Source organism: Mobula hypostoma, chromosome 3, assembly GCF_963921235.1.
Source record: "Mobula hypostoma chromosome 3, sMobHyp1.1, whole genome shotgun sequence".
NCBI lineage: Eukaryota > Metazoa > Chordata > Chondrichthyes > Myliobatiformes > Myliobatidae > Mobula > Mobula hypostoma.
The window spans coordinates 172,734,352-172,752,948 of NC_086099.1; the positions used below are offsets into that span (position 1 = coordinate 172,734,352).

General features: G+C 36.3%; 1 protein-coding gene across 4 annotated transcripts in view; it reads right to left on the reverse strand.

The window, feature by feature from the left end:
* Nucleotides 1-18,597, reverse strand: part of akap9 (A kinase (PRKA) anchor protein 9) — a 209,777-nt gene that overhangs the window by 180,849 nt on the left and 10,331 nt on the right. For 3 of the 4 annotated variants that reach the window (XM_063044117.1, XM_063044115.1, XM_063044114.1), the window contains exons 3-6: nucleotides 13,428-13,472; nucleotides 11,828-11,884; nucleotides 9,521-9,679; nucleotides 1,228-1,383 (exon numbers count right to left, since the gene is read on the reverse strand). In XM_063044117.1, coding sequence (XP_062900187.1) covers nucleotides 1,228-1,383; nucleotides 9,521-9,679; nucleotides 11,828-11,884; nucleotides 13,428-13,472 — 417 coding nt within the window. The remainder of the gene's footprint in view (nucleotides 1-1,227; nucleotides 1,384-9,520; nucleotides 9,680-11,827; nucleotides 11,885-13,427; nucleotides 13,473-18,597) is intronic. The other variant, XM_063044116.1, reaches the window with a different exon arrangement.

Consider the following 18,597-nt stretch of genomic DNA (forward strand, 5'->3'; position numbering starts at 1 on the left):
CAGATTTTCTCTTGTTTGTGACTACAGGCTAACAATTACCAAGGCTTCAGATTCAGATTGAATCATACGTCATATTACTCTTTCCTATTACTCGTTATTTTGTATGTACATACAAGCAATTAACTCATATTTCTAACTCTGCCACGGATGGTCACAGTCAAAGGAGGAGATTTGTGCATGGGGTTAGCAACTTCATCTCATAAAAATGCAAAGGTACAGAAACACCAACAGAAGCTCCAAAGATCTCATCCCTGGGAGAGGGAGGATCTTTGAAGATGGGCTGCACCTGGGGACAACTTGATAAACTGACCTAGGACAGAGAACTCTGGCAAGCTGCAGTCTGCAGCCTATGCCCCAGTAGAGGTGATGGGCTTAAGATGAAGAATAAATTACATATCTCATGAAATGCAAATAAAATATCTGACTTGCTTAAGAGATTTTAAGATTGTGTTGACCAAGGCTGAATTGCTGGTTGAGATACTATTACAGTTTCACCATTCTTTTTGAATGGTGTGTTAAGAAATTTTACATACATCAACTGTCAAAAGTTAGATGTTCCAACAATTTTTAACATTCTCTCATTAAGGAATGGTCTGTTCAGATTATGTTCACTCCTTGAGGCAAAGACTGAATCCCATTCCCCTGAATTAGCTGAGTGTTTAATGCATCAGAATCAGGTTTATCATCACCGGCATGTATCGTGAAATTTGTTAACTAGCAGCAGTAGTCCAATGCAATACATGATATAGGATAAAAAAATAAATAAATTAAAGTATACGTATATTAAATAGATTAAAAATCGCGCAAAAATATAAATAATATATATTTAAAAAGTGAGGTAGCGTCCGAGGGTTCAAAGTCCATTTAGGAATCGGATGGTGAAGGGGAAGAAGCTGTTCCTGAATCACTGAGTGTGTGCCTTCAGGCTTCTGTACCTCCTACCTGAAGGTAACAGTGAGAAAAGAGCATGCCCTGGGTGCTGGAGGTCCTTAATAATGGACGCTGCCTTTCTGAGACACCGCTTCTTGAAGATGCTCCAGGTACTTTGTAGACTAGTACCCAAGATGGAGCCATCTAACTTTATGACCCTCTGCAGCTTCTTTCGGTCCTGTGCAGTAGCCCCTCTATACCAGACAGTGATGCAGCCTGGGCCTCTCTGTGTACGGAGCAGGGAAAAATGTGGACTGACCTTTTTAACATTATAGGAGTAGCAAAGATAGAGTTTACCTGTTGAAACTGAATTTGTAGCTTTTGACTTTGTTCTGTCAAGTCCAAAAATTCTTGCAGAATCTCATCCTTTTCCTTCCTTGCTTGTTGTAGCTTATCAGTAAGCTGAGTTATAATACCATCTCTCTGTTTGATTGCAGCTTCAAAATCCTGTAGCTGTCCAAAAAAATTTACAGTATAAATAGCACTACTTATTGACAAAATAAAATAACCAGCCTTGAAGTTCTTACATCCAACTTTCTACATCTTCAAACTTTGCACCTTTGGCATAGCACAGCTTCTTGGCACTGACAGTGTCACATAAAATTAATAAAGCTCAACATTACCACATTTGAAGGAAACGCATAATATTTTTTCTCACTAATAAAGCTGTCACAAGACCTGTAAATAAATGCAAAATTAAATAAAAGGTTTATCCATTTAAAAGAAAAATGCACCATATTTTCTCTGCTCCACCCCCCCCCACAACATGGACTTACCATATCAACTTCCCCCAGCACACTACCGTGCACTGTGGAAACCCTATTCTAGTCTGTCTCTGAAAAGTGCAACACTTAGAATTAAATTCCATTTGATATTCCTTGGTTCACTTGCCCAACTGATCCAAGATCCCTTTATAAATACTGATAATAATTTTTACTATCTACGACTAGGAAGACGATGTGCAAGGGCGGGTTACTAAGTTTGTGGATGACATAAGGGTTGGTGTTATTGTTGACAGCACAGAAGATAGCCAAAGGAAAAAGCAAGACATAGTCAGGTTGCAGATATGGGCAGGGAAATGGTAGATGGAGTGCAAGCTGCTTCATTTTGGGAGATCAAATATAAAGGGACAGGACACTGTTAGTGGCACAACAGTTATCAACATTGGTGTATAGCAGGATCTTGGGGTCCAAGCCCACAGTCAGGGTATTGAATATAGGAATTAGGACATTATGTTGCAGTTATACAGTCATTAGTGAGGCCGCATTTGGAGTACTTTTTGATCACCCTGTTGTAGGAAAGGGATAGCCAAACTGTAAAGCGTGCGGAAAAGATTTACAAGGGTGTTGCCAGAACTACAGCACCTGAGTTAAAGGGAGAAGCTGGTCAGGCTAGACCTTTATTCCTTTGAACATGGGAAAATAAGGGGTGACCTTATAGAAATGTTAAAAACTATAAAGGCACAGATAAGGTGGATGGTAACAGTCTTTTCCCAAAGATAGGGAGATTCTCAACTAGAGAGCAAAAAGTTAAGGCGAGAGGGTAAATATGTAAAAGAGACCCGCGGGGCAACTTTTTTCAGGCAGTGGATGGTGAGTATTTGGAACAAACTGCCAAAGGCAGTGGCTGAGGCAGGTGTAATAGTACCATTGAAGAACTATGATTGATACATGTAGGGGTGGGGGTTTAGAGCACTGTGGATTAAACTTAGTGAATTGGGACTAACTGGGTAGGTCGGTGTGGACTCATTGAGCAGAAAAGCCTGTATCCGTGCTGTGGAGCTCTATGACTCTATAACACTGTGGGCTGAAGCGTCTCTTCCTGCACTGTACTGTTCTATGTAACAGCCCAGTCATACAGGAAAAAAATTACTGGTGGTTAACTTCAATTTTTACATCTGCATTCACAGATCTCTACTACTTGCAATAAATTGGTAATAAAATAATGTGCAGGATATAAGTAACATTTTAAAATCTCTTATATTACATTTTTCTTATTCCTATTTTTCAATGCAAATGAAATATTTCTTTGAAGAGCAAAACTTCTGCACTTGTCAAAAGTATCTACAATATCAAAATTATTAGGGGCTGGGTCCAATAGTTTCAAATGTATATAACAAATCTATATTTGTTAACAGCAAAAAAAAATTAAGAAATAATTTGTGATCCAATAATTTACAAACATTTCCTATTTTCCCCTCATAAAACTAAGTATTCAACCCATGAGCAGAGAGAAGAGCGAATCAGATAAGTTACTTGATCACTTCTCCTCAATTGTTTCCACATTTTGCTTGCCACCTCTTGTCATATCCCTTCCCTCACCACTTTATAGTGGCTATCTCGCCTCTATTCTATAAGTCCAGATGAAAAATCTTAACCTGAAACATTGGTTTCCCACTTCCTTGCTGGAACTGCTGAGTTTTTCCAGCAATGTGTTTTTTGCAGTAGACATAAATGGGTTACTTTTGTGTTCAGATCTTGTAAGGAATGGTGCTTGGGCCTCATCTATTCACAAATCTATATCATGCCTTACATATATATCATCCAAGTCTGCTGACAATTTGAAGCTGGGTACAACACAAGAATGCACAAGGCTTCAAGTGATGTTAAATAGGAAAAAACTTGGCAGTTGAAAATACTGTGTAAAAATGTGAGGTCATTCAATTTTCTGGAAAAATTGCCATAAAGAAGCAGAACTAACCTGTCCTTGGTTGCATTAATTTTTTTTCTTCTCAAGAGAGGTATATCCTTTCAATTACCTTCATAGGTTTGCTCAATGTTTCCTACACACATATATCTTCAGTCCTCAAATTTAATACTTTTCATCATTAACTTGACAAGATAGTTTAACACTTGGGAAAATTGATGATATAGTATTTGAACTTTTCTCCTTGTGGATAAGTCACTGTCAATTCATGCACCACAAACAAGCAATCAGTGCTGTGGTAGTCACTCCACTTCACTCTAGTTGGGATTATAACTTGAAATTTGCATTAACTTTACCCTTTCCCTTTGTCTCTATGCTTTCAGCAGCTCCAGCACTTGAACTTGCTGTCTTTTAGCGAGGTGGTCTGGACTAAAAGGAATTTGGGTCACGAGTGGGAGTAGATGTGTTATACCAAGTGATGATGGACACAACTATTACTACTAGTTCTTCGGTTGTACTACTGTCATATGCCTCACCGGGAATATAGTACTTTGAGTTTTATCAGAGTTTCATAAAACCTTGACCAAGTTCAAATTTCAAAGTAGATTTATTATCAAAGTACATGTACTGTGTGTCACCACATACTTCCCTGAGATTCATTTTCTGGCAGGTATTCACAGTAAGTAGAAAGAAATACAGTAGAATCAATGAAAAATTACGCACAACAGAAACAGACAAAAAAAAACAATGAGCAAAAGACAACAAACTGCAAATACAAAAAGAAAACAACAACAAATAAATAAACAAACAAACAAACAATAAATATCAAGAACACAAGTTGCAGAGTCCTTTAAAGTGCGTCCAGAGGTTTTGGAATCATTTCGGTGTTGGGGGTGATTGAAGTTATCTCCTCTAGTTCAAGAGCCTGCTGGTTGAGGGGTAATAATTGTTCCCAAACCTGGTGGTGTGGATCCTGAGGCTCCTGTACCTTCTTCCTGATGGCAGCAGCGAGAAGAGAGCATGGCCTGGATGGTGGGGTCCTTGATGATGGATGCTGCTTTCCTGTGGCTGCCCAACTTGTAAGAGTGCTCAATGGTGGGCAGTCTTTACCTGTGATGCACTGGGTTGTATCCACTACTTTTTTTTGTAGTTTTATCCCCATTCAAGGTCGTTGGTGTTTCATATCAAGCCGTGATACAATCAGTCAGTATATTCTCCAGCACGCATATATAGAAGTTCGTTAAAATTTTAGATGACATGCCAAATCTGTGCAAACTTCTACGAAAGTAGAGGTGCTACAGGGCCTTCCTTGTATATGCTGTACCCAGGACAGATCCTCTGAAAGGATAAGACAGAGGAATTTCAAGTTGCTGACTCTCTCCATCTCTGATCTCCTGATGGAGACTTGCTCGTGACCTCCTGTTTCCTCCACTTGTAGTCAATATTAAGCTCTTTGGTTTTGCTGACATTGAGTGACAGTTTGTTGCTGTGACCAGATTCTCAATCTCTCTCCTACATGCTGATTTGACACCACCTCTGATTCAGCCAACGACAGGTGTCGCAGCAAACTTAAATATGACCTTAGAGCTGTACTTAGCCTCGTAGTCATAAGCATAAAGCAAGTAGAGTTATTTTCAAGTGTGCTTATCCGAGTTTATCCAAATGGGTTTACAAGTTATGTGAGCTATATTTACCTTTAATATTTTTTTTACTTGTAAGGAATTACATTAGTGGAGCATTTCCTTTGTTTCTACTTTATAATAAATATCTAGAATCTATTTCAATGCCAAAACATTATTCTACACATTCTACAAAATAAAGTTATTTTCCTTGTCCTTGATAACACTTCCTCCACAGTCACCATCAGCACAGAAACAAAGGAACTGCCCCACTAATGTAATTCCTTACAAGTAAAACAAATATTAAAGGTAAATATAGCTCGCATGACTTGTAAACCCATTTGGATAAACTTCCACCAATCACATCCTAATCGCTTAGGAAAGGCCAACTGACTGCCAGAAAACTATACAAATGAAACACATTAAAATAATTAAAATTTACAAAATATTAATTGGAAAAAAAACATTCAAAACAGAGCAGACTAACTTAGGTGACCAGCTGGAAATAGAAATTAGATTTTTTATTTTGACTTCCAGAAAACATGATTTAATTAAGTATGAAGCAAAAATTTTTACAAGTATGAGCTGTGTGAGAATAGGGCCAATCAGGTGTGATAGTGGAAACATGTGCATGGAGTCGGAGGAGGGAGTGGAGGTACTTAATGAATACTTTGCTTCAATATTCACCAGGGAAAAAGACCTTGGTAATTGTGGACTGAAATGCTTGAGCATATAGACATTAAGAAAGAGGATGTGAAAAGCACCACGTCACCAGGATCAGATGAGATATACCTCAGACTACTGTGGGAGTCAAGGAATGAGATTGCTGAGCTTCTTGCGATGATCTTTGCATCATCTTTTCTTTTTAAATCTTTTTATTAACTATTATTGAAAATCAACAACAGAGAAACATACATCAAAATAATCAAGATAACATATCCATATATAGAGTAAAAGTTAAACTATCAACCAGGCTGAACAGTATATCAATAATAATCAAAAAACAAGGTATTAAAGCTTTTTTTTAAATGGAAAAAAGGAAAGAAAGAAAAAAAGGACGCTTACTAACTAAAACAGAGAAAACCCCTAATAACTAAAAAAAGAGGGGAAAAAAACCCATTTGGAGCACAAACCCAGAGCTATGCGCCATACAAGCTTCCATTAAAAAAAAGACATCAAACCGCTAACCAAATTCATATAACCAAGCATCAGAAAAGGACCATCTTAATTAACTCAAGTCAAATGATAATAATGGGCAAAAGAACCCCATCTTTTCTCATAGGATCAAAAGTTCAACTTCTAATTTTTTCCAAACTAAGACATAACATCACCTGAGAGAACCATTGTATCAAAGTGGGAGCAGAGACATCTTTCCATTTTATTAAAATAGCCCTTCTAGCCAATAATATGACAAATGCAATTCCATATTGGTCAGATATAGAAATACCATGAATATGTTGAGGAATTATACCAAATAAAACTGCCAATTTATTAGGTTGTAAATTGATTCTTAAAGCTTTAGAGATTATAGAAAAAATAAGATTTCCAAAATTGTTTCAATACAGAACACGACCAAAACATATGTGTCAATGTAGCTATCTCAGTTTTGCATCTATCACACTGACTATTTACATTAGGAAATATTTTAGACAATCTCTCCTTCATCAAATAATAACGATCAACAATTTTAAATTGAATTAGAGAATGACTGGAACAAATCGAAGAAGAGTTAACCAGCTTCAAAATTCACAACCAATCCTCTGTTATCAAGGTCATATTAAGCTCTCTTTCCCAATCTTGCTTGATCTTAAGTAAAGGATAATTGTCCTGTTGTAATAGTAAATTATAAATTTTCCCAATAAAGCCTTTCACTAAAGGGTTCATTTTTAAAATAATGTCTAACAGGTCAGAATCTTGTATATATGGAAAATTACTTAAATATTCTTGCAAAAAAATGTCTGACCTGAAGATATTGCAAAAAAATGTGAATATGAGAGAGAGTATTTAGTTACTAATTTCTCAAAGGACATCAATCGACCTTCTTGAAACAAGTCCATAAAGGAAAAAATTCCTTTATTCCTCCAAAGAGAAAAGGTAGGATCACTAAGTGAAGGTTTAAATAAATAGTTTCGATAAATTAAACTAAGAAGGTTAATTTTTTTAAGATTAAAAAACTTAGGAAACTGATACCAAATTTGTAATGATTGATTAATCATAGGATTTATATTTAGAATAGAAATTTTGGCTAATTGTACAGGTAAAGGAGCTCCTAATAATGAAACTAAATGAAATTGTTTCACAGTTCTCAATTCCAAGTCAACCCAAGATGGTTGTTCCTTTTTATCGGTCCAATATAAACAAGAACATGCATAACGTATATTAACCGCCCAATAATACATTCTTAAATTAGGCAAAGTAAGACATCCATCCTTTTTTAATTTTTGTAAATTACATTTTCCAATTCTTGGTCTTTTGTTATTCCAAACAAAAGATGAAATAATAGTCAACTTGATCAAAAAACTTCTTAGTTAGAAAAATAGGAATGTTTTGAAATACATATAAAAATTTTGGTAAAATCGTCGTTTTAACTGCATGAATTCAACCTACTAAGGAAAGTGCAAGTGGATTCCATCTAGAAAAAAATTGCTTCATAAAATCCACTAAGGGAACTAAATTAGCTCTATAAAGGTCTCCATAATTTTTAGTAATGGTAATACCTAAATATTTAAAAGAATCCGTAACTTTTAAAGGAATGTTATCATAAATAGAAGCGGAATCATTTAAAGGAAATAATTCACTTTTATGCAGGTTTAATTTATATCCTGAAAACAATCCAAATTCATTTAATAATTTCAATAAGCTAGGAATGGCTTCTTCGGGATTTGAAACATAAACCAAAAGATCATCTGCATAAAGGGAGATCTTATGAATAGTCCCATTTATAGAAATTCCTTGAATATTTTTAGCTTCACGAAGTGCAATAGCCAAGGGTTCCAACATCGTTAAATAACAGAGGACTTAACGGACATCCTTGTCTCGTATCCAGAGAAAGTTGGAAAAAGGGGGATCTACAGTTATTAGTGATAACAGTGGCAATAGGGCTTTTATATATCAATCTGATCCAGCTATTAAAATTAGTACCAAAGCCAAATTTCTCTAAAACTTTAAATAGATATTTCTATTCAACTCTATCAAATGCCTTTTCAGCATCTAGAGAGACAACTCATTGGGGAGACTTAGAGAGGGATGAGTATATAATACTTAACAATCTCCGAGTATTAGAAAAAGAATAACGACCTTTAATAAAAACCACTTGATCCTGAGAAATAATTTTAGCTAGTATATTCTCCATCCGATTAGCCATTATTTTTGAAAGAATTTTGGCATCCACATTTGATAATGAAATAGGTCTATATGAAGCACAATCAGTAGGATCTTTACCTTTCTTAAGGATTAAAGAAATAGAAGCTTCATAAAATGTGGAAGGTAACTCTCATCTTTGCATCATCAATGGTTCAGAAGTGGTTCTGGAGGATTGGAGGGTGGCAAATGTTGTTCCATTGTTCAAGAAAGGGAGCAGAGATAACCCAGGAAATTATAGACCAGTGAGTCTGACTTCAGTGATGGGCAAGTTGTTGGAGAAGATCCTGAGAGGCAGGATTTGTGAGCATTTGGGGAGACATAATTTGATTAGGGATAGTCAGCATGACTATAGAGAGTGCAGAGAAGACTTAGAAAGATGTTGCCTGGATTGGGAGGCGTACCTCATGAGAATAGGTTGAGCGAACTTGGCCTCTTCTCCTTGCAGCGACGGAGTATGAGAGGTGACCTGATGGAGGTGTACAACATGATGAGGGGCATTGATCGTGTGGATAGCCAGAGGCTTCTTCCCAGGGCTGAAATGGCTAACACAAGGGGGCATAGTTTTAAGGTGCTTGGAAATAGGTACAGAGGGGATGCCAGGGGTAAGGTTTTCCACACAGAGAGCGGTGGGTGCCTGGAATGCACTGCCACCACTGGCAGTAGAAGCAGATACAATAGGGTCTTTTTAGATAGGTAGATGGAGCTCAGAAAAATAGAGGTTTATGCGCTAGGGAAATACTAGGCAGTTTCTGGAGCAGGTTACATGGTCAGCACAACATTGTGGGCTGAAGGGCCTGCAATGTGCTGTAGATTTCTATGTTCAGTAAATAGAGCTCAGCAACTAATATTCTGATTCAACAGAAAATAATCAATTTTTATGAGAACTACAACAAACAGATAATTATGGATAGTAAGTTATTTAAAACACAAACATTTGGCAAGTGGGAATTATGAAAACTTACCTGTTGTAAACCTCCTGCATCATTCAATTCCTCAGGTTCCCTGTTCAGCTCTTCAGCCTCATGTTTTGTAGCTAAATCGTCGTCCATTAGCTCGAGTCTAGTCTGAAATGGCTGAGTATCGTGCTCAGAGCAGATGTCTGATATGCTAAATTCCTCTTCCTAAAAGAATTAAAATTAATTTAAAATCTGCAAGGCATAATTTAGGATTTTCAAAGAGCAGAAGCCATAAACAGGGAAAAAGACATTTATTAGGAGGAGGTTTAATAGAAAAACATGCAGCCACAAATATCACTATAGCAACTATTGTTAGCAATTTGCACCTCAACAGCTTCAAAAGTGTCTATTTCTCAACCGATGGGACTCGGATAAAACATTTAACACAATATTGTTAAGTCAGTGCCATTTCTTGTGGATGCTCAGGAAATTTTGTAATATAGTTACATCACCCTATATTAAATTTGTCAGATATTTTTCTCATCTCCAACATCGGAAATTTGATTATTATTTAAGATTTTCACAACTCATAAGAATAATTCTGTAGAAATTACCACCAAATAATAGAAGCGCTTCTAATAACTGTATTATTCAATATTCTGAAAGGGGACAACAATATTTAGGCATAGTTTGTACAAAGACAACTCTATTATTGTACATACTGTATGACAGGAGCATGTTTTTGGCTCATTACAGAGAAATACTAAAGTCCTGTTTTCAACATTTGGGCATCCTACAAACATCATGCATGTATAGAAATTAGAACAGAATTAGGTGGGTGACCCTGAATTTCTAGCTGACTGCATCTTCTTGCACCATCCCAATCTAACAGGTCTTCCTCTGGCCTCCAGCACTGATATAAAAAGATTCATGTAAAGCATCTCATCTTCAATTTAGGGACAGATTCAATTTCAAATGTTGCAACTTCAGGTATTTGTATCAGATCTGACTTTTGCAACTTTGACATCCTTTGCTTGTTCTCCCTTTCTAATAGCACCAACAAATCCATCAATTGAATGCCTTGGTTTGCAGCTCACCCCCACAATAACTCAACACTTATTTGTTCTTATCAGAGAGATTACCTTTGTCCTATCCATCCCTGCCTCACCCACTCTACAAATTATAATTAACTTTCCTTCTCTTCTTCCATTCTATTGAAAGATCTTTGACTAAAATGATAGATTTACTTTTTCATCTATAGATGCTGCATGGCCCGCTGAATGCTCCTAATAATTTCGGTTATTATTTTAGATTTCTAGTATCTGCTGTTTTTTGATTTTAGAATCAAGTTTGACTGTTGCCCTCCCCTTATGCTCACAATTCTTTATTATTTTAAGGAGATATTTCAAGTTTTGTCAGCATCCATAGACTAATTACGATTTAACATTCCAAGAAAAGAGACTAAGTTCAACATAATAAAAATAATACAATATATCATTTCATAAAAATATGTACTAATGTTTTAAATTAATCCTTTTAAAATGATATTTTGTTCTGATACAAAGTCAAAATTTTTCAGTAATGATAATTGGATCATGGATACAAAGTATTTTTAAATCATAACTATGCCTTCTGATAAATTGTATTCAGAGTAATTGTACCTAATCTCATTAATTTGAAAAATCTAGATATCCCAGTATTAATAATTGTATTACACTTAGTTCACACAAAAAATGGCCACTGCTTATTAAATCATTTTCTAAAGCAGCAAGAAACAAAGAGTCAGTAGAAATTCTCCCAATGAAGTAAAGAAGCACATACATTGAAGGTTAGTTTATAGAATGTGCAATAGTTTGCTAACGTTAAAGACATTCTTAACCACATTGCTATGCAAAAGGGCTGAAAATTGTCACGGTATTTTTGGGTGAATAAATGCAATGATGATAAGGATTATTAAAGTGGGTAAATTTATTTTCCGTTTTTAATTACTACTGCCAACAATGTTCCAATCAGGTGGAGGAGGGACAAAAGAATGCCAATTGTATCTCCAATATTATTCTAGCTCAATCGCCACCTTGAGTAAAGTCTTAAAGGGAATGCCCTTAACTGCATTTAAGCGTTTCTCTGCATTATTCAATTTTATTCTCTCTCTCAAATTGTCAATGAATGATGCAGATTGGATTAGTGTTGAAAAAAAACTACTTTAACACACTTCTCTGAATTACTTAATTCCTGACTGTGGGTGATGATATGGAATTACGCACCGTGAACCACTCCAGCCATAGTTGGGGGGTGTGGGGTGAGAGGAAACGTGTCAGCAGCTATGGTTAAATATGTAAATATGCCATTAAGATGTTTTTCTTCATACTGTACCCTTGTCATATCTTCTGCTTTAAATAGTATTTCTTGTTGCACTGTACAACCATTTCCCTGTTCAAACCAAACAATTACTTTAACAGTATCCTCTCATCAATTCTATCCAAAATTATACGAGAACCACGCAATGATGTTTATTAGTAACAGTGAAACACCATATATACCATTCCCATCCATTTCTGTATACACTTTCTAACCTAGAAGTGAGTTAAGTCTCCTAAAGCCCAATTTGAAAACATTATTGTAGCTTCTCGTGTCCATAAGCTGTAAAGAATCAATAAAAACGATTTATAACTGGGCAGATGAACAATTAAAAATGTATAATCATGATTAATCAAGCTACTAAAAAACAACTTATTCATGGTTTGAATCACACTAGTAGACAATAAAAGGATAACATTTTTGAATTATTTAAAGTAAAACACATTTTGCTTACCAACTATTAAACAACATTTGCTGCCTAGTAAACACCATAATAAAAAAAAAGATACTACCTTTCTTCAAATCCATCTGTTGGTTTGACTCTTTTTCTGTAACCTCTACAAGCTCAAAAGCCCTTAGCCATTTACATGGCAAGAACTCTGACATTTTGTCAGTCCCCAATTTCTTTTATCTACCATTGGAGACCTGACGAAAGGGTTAAGGACAGCAATGAATTATCTAATATTTTTTAGTGTTTTCTCAAACAAATAAACTTCAACTACTTCTGGTTTGTTAATGTTAGAAAATACATCCACAGTACATTTTGACAGCCCTTCCTCACTTTGTTTGCATTAAAATTTATGTACAAAGTCTTTTCATATCAACCTATTATTATATCAGCCCATTATTATTTATAACTATTTACTTTATATATACATTTTCAGGTTTTGAACTCAAGCTTTCCAACATTTCTTCTTTATCAAACATGAAACATGCTTGAATTTGTACCTTTTGGTTGTTAAACATTCCTAGTTCCGCGACTAGTCCAATTCACCAAACTTTTTGTTTTCATTTTATTGAAAGCAGGTCTTTGCTTTTTGCTGTACATTGCTTATCCTTTCCCGTGTCACACCCTTATCCTTAACGTCTCTTTATCCTTTTCAATTTTTACACTTTGCTAAATTATACTGGAGTGCATATTTAATGCTTAACTATTTGTTCTGTTTTTCTTGCGCCAACAACACAGCATTACTTGTATGCAATTATCCAGAAATTAATGGTGAGGAATAGATATCCTTCACGTTGTGAATTGCTGCACACTTGCTGGATTATCTGCTTGCTCTGCTCTTAGGTTTGCAGGTGTCAACATCAACCTTGAAAATTGTAGTCCTATAATAATCCTCCAAAGACCATTTTTATAATAATGAAAAAATATTTTGATTTTAAGCATTTGCATTTTTGTCATTGCCTGTCATTTAAGATCCCCTAATATTCCTTCCAAGCAATTCTGGCAGATTTCAAGAGCTACCCCTCTGTTTTCTTGTCCTTAATTGAGTAGTCTCTTCGTTTTACTGTTTTTGGTTTCATTTACTAAAAAGATATTTAAATATCTTTAATGTAAATATATTTTAATATCACTTACAATTTAGAACTCTGCATTCTTTTAAATTCTTACCTCTGAGGTACAGTCATCAGCTGTTGTTGATACTTCACTCTCTGCCTGAAAAACAAACATAGATAAAACACCTGACATTTTCTCAAGTAAAATACTCTACATGAGTAACATAATGGCAAGTGGGTAAAAATTTATAGAACTAATCTATACATTGTACTAACACCACACTTCTGGCATCGGACTGGAAGACTGCAACTGTCACTCCACCCTTCAAAATGGGAGAGCGGCAAAATATAGGAAATTATAGGCCAGTTAGCCTGAACTCAATGATCAGGAATATGTTGGGAGTCGATTGCTAGGGATGAGGTCTCAGGCTACATAAGACAGGCTGAAGTCAGTATGGTTTCCTTAAGGGAAAACCTTGCCTGACAAATCCATTGGAATTCTTTGAGGAAATAACAAGCAGGATAGACAAAGGAGAATTAGTGGATGTTGTGTACTTGGATTTTCAGAAGGGCTTTGACAAGCTGCATTACATGAGGCTACTTAACAAGATAAGAGCCCATGGTATTACAGGAAAGATACTAGCAGGGATAGAAGATTGGCTGACTGGCAGGAGGCAAAGAGTGGGAATAAAGGGAGTCTTTTCTGGTTGGCTGCCAGTGACTAGTGGCGTTCTACAGGTGTCAGTGATAGGACCACTTCTTTTGACACTATATGTCAACAATTTGGATGACAGAATTGATGGCTTTGTGGCCAAGTCTGCAGCCAATACAAAGATAAGTGGAGGGGCAGATAGTTTAGAGAGGGAACAGATTGGGAGAATGGACAAAATAGTGGCAGATGGATACAATGCTAGAAAGTGTGTGGTTATGCACTTTGGTAGAAGGAACCAAAGCCTAGACTATTTTCTAAATGGGCAGAAAATTCAAAAATCCAAGGTGCAAAGGGACAGGTTTGCCCAAAAGGTTAACTTGCAAGTTGAGTTGGTGGTGAGGAAGACAAATGCGGTATTAGCATTCATTGTGAGAGGACTAGAATGTAAAAGCAAGGACGGAATACTGAGGCCTCACTTGGAGTACTGTGAGCAGATTTGAGCTCCTTATCTTGAAAGGATGTGCTAACATTTGAGAACATTCAGAGGAGATTCACAAGAGTGATTACAGGAATGTAAGGGATATGATATGATATGAGGAGTGTTTGATGGCTTAGGGCCTGTGCTCAATGGAATTCTGAAGAATGAGAGTGGATCTCATCGAAACCTATCAAATGTTGAAAGGCCTAGATGGAATGGGTGGGGAGGATGCTTCCTATAGTGGGCGAGTCTAGGACCAGAGGGTACATCCTCAGAAAAGAGGGATGTCCATTTAGAATGGAGATGAAGAGGAATTTCTTTAGCCAATTTACTAATTTCTTTAGTAAATCTGTGGAATTCACTGCCACAGGCCAGGTCATTGGGTATATTTAAGGTGGTAGTTGATAGGTTCTTGATTACTCAAAGCATGAAAGGTTATGGGGAGAAGGAAGGAGAATGGGGTTGAGAAGGAAAATGGATCAGCCATGACGAAATGGCTGAACAGACTCAACAGGTCAAATGGCCCAGTTCGGCTCCTATCTCTTGTGGTTTTATGATCTAAAACTAGGTGGACAGATGAGTGTGTATAGGAGGAGAACACTGGGGGTGTGGGTTACCTGATAATGGAAAATTCAATGTTTATACCATATTTGACATATATTGGGAACTTTCCCTCCTCCATAGAAGTCCTAGTGTAGGATCAGAACCCATAAGACATAGGAGTAGAATTAGGCCATCTGGCCCATTGAGTCTGCTCCACCATCAAATAATGGTTGATCCTTTTTTTCTATCTCCTCCTCAATCCCAGTTCCCCACCTTCTCCCCGTAACCTTTGATGCCATGTCCAATCAAGGCCCTATCAATCTCTGCCTTAAATACGCCCACAACCTGGGCTCCACAGCTGTATGTGGCAACAAATTCCACAAATTCACCACACTTTGGCTAAAGAAATTTCTCTGCACCTGATTTGAAAGGGCGCCTCTCTATCCTGAGGCTATGCCCTCTTGTCCTAAACTCTCCCACCATGGGAAACATCCTTTCCACATCTACTCTGTCTAGGCCTTTCAACATTCAAAAGGTTTCAATGAGATTCCCCCCAACCCCCATCCTTCTGAATTCCAGCGAGTACAGACCCAGGGCCATCAAGCGTTCCTCATATGATAACCCTTTCATTCCAGGAATCATCCTTGTGAACCTCCTCTGGATCCTCTCCAAAACATCAATTACAGTTAATCATTTTAAACTCCCAGATCTGTGTGTTTTTTTTTTAGCAATCAATTGTATCCATCGAATTTCATTTAAGTGCAATGAATGTAATTATTATCAAAGTGGGAATCTGACCTTGGTTGGAATAGACCAATAGAAAAAAGTTGTTAAGCTTTGAAGAGAGAAATCTCAAAGGCACTTTGAAAATATTTGAGAGGAAGACAAACCAAACCCAGAACAATACATTGATGCAAACAGAAACTCACTACGTTAAAGAAAAACTTGTATCAGAGTGTTTTTTTCTTTACAATGAAAATGTTCAATGACTGGAAATATTGCCAACAAAAATGACTAAACAAAAGACATCATATTCCTGAGCAGCGAGACAGTGTTTTGGAAAGACAGTGTAAAATGATTTTCTGGTAGAGTATCAGATATACCAATTTGTCCTGAGTGCATACATTAACTGCTTGAGTAATCTATTTACCATGACAACCATAAAGAAAGGGCAAAATAAAATCCCCTTAAATAAACATTAAAAATTACTAAGGTGCAATTATTATCTCATGATTTAGATCAGTGATAAATATTAGCCACTTCCTGCTTATTTGACATTTGACCTATTAATGAGATTATAGTGTATCAGTAGTATTCAATACGTAACACTTACCAGATTTTGAAATAGTCTACATTATCCTGATTCATAATCAGTCTTAAAATCACTGGCATATGTCACAAAATTTGTTGTTTTGCAGCAACAGTGCATTGCAATATATATATATTTTTTAAATCTATAAATTACTATAATAAATATGTATACATTTTGGCTCAATTAAGCGGCTACCCCACTGAGCCGAAGTAGGTTAGCCGCTGTTTAACTGAGTAATATATTATGTATTTAAATATAGAACAATTTAAAACACCACCAATATTCCTGCAGTACTATAAAACTGAGTATTAGTTCCTAATAGTCACTGATGGAGGAATTCATCCAGTCTACACTGCGTGTTCTTCTGATTGACTGTAAATGAACAAAATCAGCGCAGACTCCTATTGCAGTTAATGGACTCTCTTCACTGCCTTCCTACATGAAGTAGTGCCAAAATCACTGCTTTTTAATTCGGTGTTGGTTGGCCCAAATGAATAACGTAACATAAGCATACGCAACTGATGCTAAGAAAGTTAGTTTAAGATGGAAGTAAGTTCTGTGGCACAGTGGGTAGTAAATGCTGTCTCACAGCTGAAAAGAGCCTGGTTTGATTCTGACCTCAGCTGCTGTCCATGTGAAGTTCGTACTTTCATCCAGAGACCCAAGTGAGATTCCATCCAAAGTACAAAGATGGGCTGGTTAGTTAATGGGCTAATGGTTTTGCTATTAGGAAGTCAGCACAGACACAGATTGCTCAATGCCTTTCTTGGGGCAGCATAATAGCACTAGTAGAGCTACTGCCATATAGCTCCAATCACCTGAGTTCAACCTTGTCCTCAGAAAATCTGACTTCTTCCCCTGCATCCAAGAAATGGGACCACTCAGTTGCCCATTCTAAAGTAGACAGGCGAGTGGTAGAATCCAAGGGGGAGTTGAATATTTTGACATCAAACAATAACTTATATAATAGCTTTGAAAAGGCTATTCACATATTGTCTTTGCCTGATTTCTGGACAAAAAAAAAATGTAATAAATTAGGCTGATATATAAAATTCAGTTTTGCCCATTCCAACTTTTACAAATGTTATGAAGCTAAGAACAAGGAAGAAACAGAAAAATTGCAACAAATATTTTAATCAATGCATACTTTAAAAAACACCTACACCCACAGAAGTTCTTTTTGATTACACACTGCAGGAATTTGTCAAAAATTCCACTGAAAGCATAGAAACAAATAATGGTCAAAAAAGATTCACAACCAAAAAAAAAACTTCACATCTTCACTGGCAGATTCAAGGGCCCTACAGCACATTAATTCAAGCCTAAATGAACCTCTTCACACAACACTGCACTACATCTAATTAGGTATTTTCTCAGAATAGGAAAGTACGCCTACAAAGAGGTCCTCCTAAGGTTGTACTCAAAGCAGAATGAACTTAACTAATCTTTACTCTATTTAATTCATGCATCATCTAATCTAAAACTTGGACCAGGGTTGCCTTAGAAACGTTAAATAAGGAGATGTCAAATTATTCAAAACAAAAAGATCATAAAGAAAACTAAACTAAGGGTAGCCATGAACAGCTAAAGATGGAATAAATTTTCAGAATAACAGCTTAGAAACATAGCCAAAACCAGATAACTGTTATTTAAAATTCTTTTAAAGTTTGTGCACTAAAACAAATGGTGTCTATAATTAATATTGAAACAAAATAATGGGTTGTCATTTTCAACTTGGGGCAAGGGAGAATACAAAGCATTAATATCCAAAAGCAATTTAGAAGGCAAAGAGGAATATTAAAGTATCATTAAACATAAATGAAAATAATTTTTTATCCACATGAAAAATTGACAGGATGGGAATAGGGCCACTAATTAATGATCGTGATAAAATCGCAGGCAGCGGTAGAAAAATGGCAGCAATACTAAATGAATGTTTTGCTTAGTGTTTGTGAAGTAGGCAATGATTAAAATGATACAATTCTCTTTAACACATAAATGAGTAATCCTGAGTCATATTGTGCTCAATTCAGCCCACTGACTTTGTATTTCTTCACCCATCCTACTCTATCCACATTATTACTTATGTTGTACAGATGCAGCGAACAAATCATGCTGGGTCTCTCAATCCTAGAGTCACAATACATGGTGCACTGAGGTGTCAGTGCCAACTAAACCTAAACTGACATACAACTGAAGATCCATGCTTGAAACATGCTGGAAACCTCTGCCAGGAGACAAACTAGGAAATGGAACCACATTTCCCATTAAAGGTCTCCAATATTCAGAAGTATCTAATT